At 42.1% G+C, this 8,055-nt stretch overlaps 1 protein-coding gene across 1 annotated transcript; it reads right to left on the bottom strand.

Moving 5' to 3' along the window:
• Positions 1-2,020: 2,020 nt before the first annotated feature.
• LOC102853057 (protein FAM50B-like) lies at positions 2,021-3,019 on the bottom strand. The gene has a single exon (XM_006903473.1). It carries the CDS (start codon positions 3,017-3,019, stop codon positions 2,021-2,023), a length of 999 nt encoding a protein of 332 aa, XP_006903535.1.
• Positions 3,020-8,055: the final 5,036 nt, after the last annotated feature.

Genomic DNA, 8,055 nt, shown 5'->3' with positions numbered 1-8,055 from the left:
GCAAGTAAAAGGAAATCATTGACAACTTCAATCTTTCCCCCACCTACCAAGGTGCTGCCTTGGTCCAGTTACGCTTGATAGAAAAATCATAGTCTAGGGGTGTGGATTTTTGTTTTCTTGATGTTCAGATGTATTCCATATTGAAGACTGCAGTCTTTGGTATTCTGTAGTATTTCTTCACTTTTTGAAAGCAAGATTATGTCATCTGTATAATGCAATCGTTGATGAGTCTTCCTCTAATCCTCATGCTACCTTCTTCTTTATATATTCCAGCTTCTCAAATGATTTGTTCAGCATGCAGACTGAGTAAGTACAGGGAAAGGATAACCCTGACAATTACCTTCCCTGACAATTACTTTTCCTGATTTTAAACAATTCCATGTCCCCTTGTTCTTTCCAGACAACTACTTCTTGGTCTATGTAGAGGTTTTACATGAGCACGATTAAGTAGTCAGTGGATTCAGAAGGTGTAGTAGTATGAGGGATATTACTGATGATGTCAGATGGATCTCAGCTGAAAGCAGAGAATATCAGAAAGCTGTTTGTGTTTTATTGGATACAAAGGCAACTGATAGTTTAGATCACACAGTTAGGGAAAACATTGAGAAGAGGAATCCCAGATCACTTAATTGTGTTCATATGTAACCACTATCTACAGATGTACAACTTATTTACAACAATTACAATAAGCAGCTATAAAATCCTACTTCTGGTCAATGTGATTTTCTGTCAACCATGACTCTCCTTTTCTCCTCGCTCCCACTCCTGGTAACCACTAACAAAACTCTAATCTCTACATGTTTGTCTTTTGTTCTTCTTTTATTCAAGGGTTGGTGGTGGTTTTAGGTGTCGTGGATTACAACTCATAGTGACCCTATGAACAACAGATGTGAACTCTCTCCTCTCCTGTCTTATCCTTCACACTTCCTGACATGTTACAGTCCACTGCAGCAGTCACCATGTCAATCCACCTGGTTGAAGGTATTCTCCTCCTCCACTGACCCTCTCCTCTTCTAAGCATCATGTCCCTCTTAAAGAATTACTCTTCTGGCGGTCCATCCTTTGGCTGTCTAGGCCCTGAGTTTAAGAGAACAAAGGAAAAGAACATATGATCACCTCTGTGGGTGTAGAAAAAGCATCTGACTTTGGCTTTTCATATAGGACTTGAATCAGAAATATCTGTTCTATAACAATGTTCTTTAGGGTTTCCATCAAGAAAGAGTCTTGATTTTATTATTATTATTTTTTTTAAATCAAATGTTCTCTGCCAGAGGAGAACAGGGATTGTGTATCTCAGTCCTACTACTACCACAGTTGCTCTCCTGAGACCTGAAGCTGACAGGTTAACTTCTGCCCTAGATAGTTCTCAGAGGGGCCATAGCACTATTTACATAAACTAATAAAGAGTACACAGGGTAGCTATGAGTTGCAGACAACTCGACAGTACGTAACAACAATAACAACAACAACAACAAAAATTATCATGAGCACAGCAGGAGTTATCAAAACATATTTATTTAGTTTTAAGGGCTGTACAAATATTAACATATTTTTAACATCAATCGTTGGATGTGGGTGCTGTTGTTATCCCCATTAACACGAGGAAACTGAGGCACAGAGGTTTAATTATTATGCCTATAAGAAACTGAGTTGGATATTAAACCCAGTCAATCTGGCGCCAAAATCAATCTATGCTCATACTACTATTTTCAAAACTGTGGCCCAGGTAAAGTATTCCTGCCTCGTTTTCTGTCCCACATTGTGCCCAACCAAAATAAGAGCTAACATTATAAACACTCACAACCAAACAACTTCAAAAACCCAACCAAGTAAACAATGATGCTGTTAACAGAGTTCTCTTTATTAAATTTGTGGAAAGTCACCATCTCAAGTGATTGCTGACTAACAATAGAAACCAATGTGTTTTCCTTCCCAGTTTCCTATTCAGATCCTTCCGGTCCTGCTTAGGTAGTTGGAGTGGCAGGGGCACAGAAAAGAGATGGGCCGGAAATACAGGTACTCATCTGATAGTGTATTTATCCCACTTCTTCTCGGGGTCATAGGGCTCCCAGCGGCTGGCTGGGAAGATGTGTTTGTTCTTTTCATACCAGCTACGTAGCACCACTTTCCCCGCGTGTGACTCATCCTTCTCCATGGTGGCATCACTCAGCAATCGGACATCATCATGTACGTCAAAGCTAAAGAGTGGCCCGCTCTTGCCCCGTGCCTTGGTGATGATGAAGTCGTAGAAGGTGTAGTAGTGCGGCAGGATCAGATCCTCCTTGATGTACATGAGCTGCTCCACGCTAGCCGCACGCAGCTCGCGGAAGTCTTCGCGCAGACTCTGCAGGGCTTTTTTGAGGAACTGCTGCACCGTGCTGCCCTTGCTCATGCGCACGGTGCGCCGGTGCCCTGAGCCGTCCCAGTAGCTGAAAGTAATCTCCATCTCCTCACTCTTGACCTTCTCCCGCTGGGCCTCCCACTCCTTGCGCAGCTCCTCCCGCAGGTGATTCTCCTCCTCCTCCCGCTCCCTGTCCGGCAGGAAGCTTGTGTCTACATCAGGATTCTTCCCCAGGTTCTTCTTCTTCTTCTTGATTACCTCCACGCTCTCGGGACCGTGCTCATTGGTGCCCTCTTCGACTTCCTCAAAAGAGAAGGAGAGGCTGGAGATCTTGCGCTTTTGCTCCCGCCGGTTCGCTTTCTCGCGCATTGTCTCGAGTTGTAGTTTACGTTCCTCCAGCTGCTCTTTCTTGGCCAGCTGCATCTCCCGCTCCTTCAAGAGGGCCTCCTGCTTAGCCTTCATGTAATCCAGGGTGACCAGACCCACGGTGCTTGACTTGAGTTCTGCTTCCATGGCATCGTAGTGTGCTGAGAACTTCTTGTCCACATTGGACTTGGTGATGGTTTCCTCAGCGATGCGCTGCTTCAGCACCTCCACCTGCTCTTTCTGCTTCTCCCGCATACGCATCAGGTGCATGGCGCGGCCCGCTTCCCTCATGGTGCCCTTGTACTGAGCCATGGCTTGTGGTCGGAGTGCTCAGTGTGACGGACTTCCAGGGCAGTTCACGGTTTCTGTATCAATTAAGAAAAACATGAGTTAGCAAAGAATACAAAGAATCGTTTTATTCGTAGTCTAGGCTCAGCACTGTCTAAAGGAGCCTCTTAATACGATGGATGGTCTACAGTGGCTCTGATCAGTACGGTAGCTAGTAGTTGCCTGGGGTGTCTGGGTACTTGAAATGTGACTAGTGCAAATGAAGCACTGATTTTTTCCTTTTCCTTTCAATAGCTACATGTGATTACTGGCTTCCATACAGAACAACACAGGGCTAAAAATGGGGAGCTAACAGGAGAGGCTTGGCCTACTTCACCTTTCTAGGCACCCTATCAAACAGATGTCCAGGAGTCAGCGCATCAGGTGAGCAGGTGTGTTAGTGAACCTGGGCGGAGGACCAGGTGTGTTTACAACAGGAAAATGAAAACTTCTCCTCTAGCTGAGGAGTTTGGCCAGTGAAGAGTGAGGACCTGTTTGAACACACAAATTGCCCCCCCTTTCTTGGACACGATAGACTGGGAGTAACAGAGGCTGCATAGTGGAGTGGACCTGGGGGGAGGGATTGTAAAACAATGAAAGAATATTTCTTTTACTTTTCAAAGAGAAGCGTGTACTGTTGGGGGAGGGGTGGACAGGGAGAAAAGAACAACAATGAATGAATGGAAATCCAAGGTCTGTAAATTTCCATTAAAATTAATAATAATAAAAAATTTAAAAACAAAAAAACCCCCACAAAACAAAACAATTATACATTAGTGATTTTTAGGTATATAATAAAGAAATGATTTTTTTTTTTTACTTAGAAAAAAAAGCAAAACAAAAACCCAAAAGCAAAAACAAAGGAAGCGTTTAGCCGAACCAACATTAAGGTGTCCATGGAGAAAATAGGAACTTATCTGCTCATTGCTCACTGATGACTATGTCAGGAAACTTCTGTCCAAATGGATAAGACAGAGGGACACCTGGGAATAACTCTCCTCCTACTCACAAGTGGGCCAATGTCACCATGATCAAGGAGGATAACAGAATGATTCAACAGAAGAAACACAATCAATGTAATCTACCACAACACTATAACAAAGGATAACAACGATATGAACAAATCAATTGACACAGAAAGGCTTTTGACAAAAACCTACACTTCTTGTTGATTCAAGTGCTCAACAAAATAGGATGGAAGGGAATTTCCATTACATAATTTAGAATGTATATTCAAAAGCAATAGTCAGCATCATCCTCAAAGGAGAAAGAGTAAGAACATTCTCCTTGAGAACTGTGACCAGGTAAGTATTCTGTATTGTATTAAAAATCCTAGTAGTTAGAACAATAAGACAGAAGAACGAACTAAGGGGCATCCAAATTGACAAAGAAGTGGTAAAACTATCTCTATATGCAGATGATAGTATACATAGAAAATTCCAATGACTCAGCAAGAAAACTCTTAGGCCTAGTAGAAAAAGTCAACAGAGTGACAGGATATAAGATCAACATAGAAAATATCTGTCAGATTTCTCTGTAGTAACAAAGGAAATGCTGAAAAGGAAATAAGAAATATAATCCTGTATTCATAATTGGTTCTTCTAAGATTAGTAGCAGACCAGTTATAAGAAGTGCCAAGTGAACATTGTCCCAAATCCTTAATTTCCAACATCAGTATATCTTCCTCTGTTCAGTTCCCTTGTTCCTCTATGCCCCTTGGGTTCAGTGTTTTTCTGGAAGGTGTCCCAGAGACTCAGGCCCATCAGGGGAATGACTCACGTGACTATAGTTATGCTGGCTGATCTTGCAGAGACTGGTGAATGTTGTAGACTATCAGCTGCAGTGTAGCTCCAGAGGCAAGTGTTCCAAAGAGAGAGCGAACTAGCACTGAGGTCCCAAAGCTTATATAAGCCTCTAGTGGCGTAGGGCTTCTGCCCCACCCTAATCCTCTCTCCTTAACACTCTGTGATAGGTTTGGAAGTAGAAATGACATCCACTTCCTAAATAACATGCCTCCGGAAACTCTATGAACTTTGATAAATATTTATAGTCGTAGAGGGGCTTCAAGCCTTTTTGTTCTTAGGGTCACTATGAGTTGTGCTTGACTTGAAGGCAATCAACAACAACAACAAGTTTGATACAATAAATACATCATCACAAAATAAACAGTTCATAATTGGCTACAAAAGACATTTTGTGTATTACATCTTTGATGCTTTAGAGGCCATGCAGCTTTTCTAGTCATTAACCTTACACTAGAAGGATCAAATTTCTCCTTACTATCATAAGAATTGTATTCTTATTCAAGGCAGCAACTTCATGCTTCATATTTTAATCTCCTCCATTTTAAATCGCTAATATCTGATTTGCTGGTTCCTATCAAACCAATACTCCGAAGAAATAAGCATGTTCCTTTCTCTGAAGAGTCTTCCGTTCCAGTTAGAACATGTAGCATCTGCATTCATAAACAAACTCCAATCAAGAACTTGCCAAAAGGTTGTAACAATCAATACTAGTTCACAACATCTTCATCTGTTTGGGTTCTGATTAATTCATCTCCAGTCATCAGATGCAAGGTCCAGATGAGCATTAGCTGCAAACTCAGGATTCCATACTTCTTCCTGTGATCTAGATCAACTGGTTTCTTCACTCAGTCTTAGGCCCCACGTGGGGCCAAGTCAACAAGATGGGGTTCATCATGACTTCCTGCTCCTCAAAGGAGCAATCCTTTTGTGCTTACTCACACATCCATGCATGTGAAGTCAACAGTGCTGATGGAACGTGCTCAAACTCAGCCTGTTTCTTCATTGCTGGATGCTCCCAAATGTAAATCTCATCAATCAGAAATTCAACGCGAATTTATAAATCCATTCAAATGCAAATCTCCTCAGAGTACTAGGTGGGCTTAATTTACTCCCAGGCTAAGCCTCATTCTATTGCTTTCTACAAATATTTCTCCAGAACAAATAATCCCTTCTTAGCATATCTAATCACCACTGGCAAGGCTGGTGTACTTCCTTAAAATACAATATTTCATGAGTATAACATACAATATTAATTTTTTCACTGTATCTTAACATTACAACATAGAAGAAACATTAGTATCCATCAAGTACATTGAAATAAACACCTAAAATGTAACACTTTTTATCTTACACCATTAAATGTAACTTGGCTTAAGTTTTGTGGTCTCTGGAGAAAATTTTGTGGTTAACTGGAGAAAATTACTCCTTTGCTCTGATTCTATCCCGAGGTAGCAATATAACGTTAGATTTCCCTCCCTACATATTAAATGTATTCATTTCTGTACTGATACAATTTCTTTCTCCTTTATCCCATTTGTCATTTATTTGTACCCAAAACATTTCCACCTTGAGAAGGGGGATCAGGATCAGCGACTGTACCAATCCAAATTGCAGGTAGCAAGACCACTCTGGCTAGTGCTTCTTCCCGTTTAATCCATTCCCAGTCAGGTCGGGTAGAGATAAATAGGTACAGCACTAGTGGGCTATCCCAGCCACTAGGCAAGACAGTCATATTCATCATTAACTGTACTTTCACAAGCTGGGGTGAAGGTACAACCCACCCCATCAGACCCTTGGGAATTCTTGCATATAAATTTAAGGGTATTACAGTTGTTTGCCCAGGAGTCACTTCTGCTGAAACCTGCAGCTGCAGCCTTGGACCTAAAACTACAGTATCTACCAAGAAGAAAAAAATTTCGGGTAATGTATGAAAGAATTGTATAGTAGCACTAGCATCTTTCCCTACTCCCTATTCTCTAGATAACCTTGAGAAAGATATTAATCTGTCCAGTGGTGAACTTCCTTTAGAGCCTTTCATATCAGACCATTATTCAACAGGTGGTGGGCAGCATGGTTGTTGTTGTTGTTGTTGATATGTGTTGTCGAGTCGATTGCGACTCATAGCGACCCACTGTACAACAGCCCTAAACCCTGCTCTATCCTGTGCCAATCGAATTGACTCTGACACACCCATCCCGATTATCCCAGTCACTGAATCAATCTACCTCATAGAGGGTCTTCCCCTCCTGCACTGCCCCTCACCCTCCCAAGCATGATGTCCCTCTCCAAGGACCGGTCCTTTCTTACAACATGTCCAGACTATGTTAGATGAAGCCCCAGAATCCTTGCCTCTAAGGAGCAGCCTGGTTTAACCCTCTCTAGGATGAATCTGTTTGTTTTCTTGGCAGTTCATGATAGCCTCAATCCTATTCTCCAGTACCACAGCTCAAAGGCATCAATTCTCCTTCTATCCTCCCTAGTCATTGCCCAACTCTCTGATGCATAACAAGTGACTGCAAAGACCATGGCAACATGGTATGTCCATTTAATATGCTGCTTCTTGACCCACTGCTGCACTCTGTAGGCTGTGTGTTCCCTAATCTGAAGAAATATAACTTGGTGGCCCAAAATTGTACAGTATCCTTTGTTCTAGTCCTTTAATAATATATTTTGTATTTGCATCTGTTACAGGATACTCAAAGTCCAGTCCAGAGTATGTACCTTTTCCTGTAAGGACCCACTTATAGCCACTTGGTGCCACTATTGCCATTGGTCCAATATAGTTGACATGCTAACTGTGTGCAGGGCATTCCCCTCTGGGAATCTGTCCCACAGCCATTTGTATCCTTTTTCTCCCTTACTGCCACACAGCAATTTTTGGAAATTGGAATTTTGTATCTCAGAAGGAAAAAGAGGAATATGCCTAGTTTCAGCCTATCTCTGCATCGCTGCAGCAGCCCCATATCCACTCATTTCATTGACCCAGTTGGCAATCTTAAGGGAGCGCACCAACATATCCACCTGCTGATTCCAATCATCCTCTGATCCTGACAAGGGGTTCTTTTGATGGACATTCACTTGCCCAACTCTAATGTGAACCCTAAATTTTCAGAGAGTTTACCATAAGTCCATGTCTCCCACTGGTATCCCTTTAATATTCCTGTTTTCCATGACCCATTTGCCTGACCATATGGCTTTGCCATTAACCACTGCCCA

This window comes from Elephantulus edwardii, unplaced genomic scaffold, assembly GCF_000299155.1.
Source record: "Elephantulus edwardii isolate Elephantulus edwardi_28Jun2011 unplaced genomic scaffold, EleEdw1.0 scaffold01901, whole genome shotgun sequence".
Classification (NCBI taxonomy): Eukaryota; Metazoa; Chordata; class Mammalia; order Macroscelidea; family Macroscelididae; genus Elephantulus; species Elephantulus edwardii.
The sequence above is the reverse complement of the archived record's forward strand: the minus strand, read 5'-3'. Positions and strand labels throughout refer to the sequence as shown.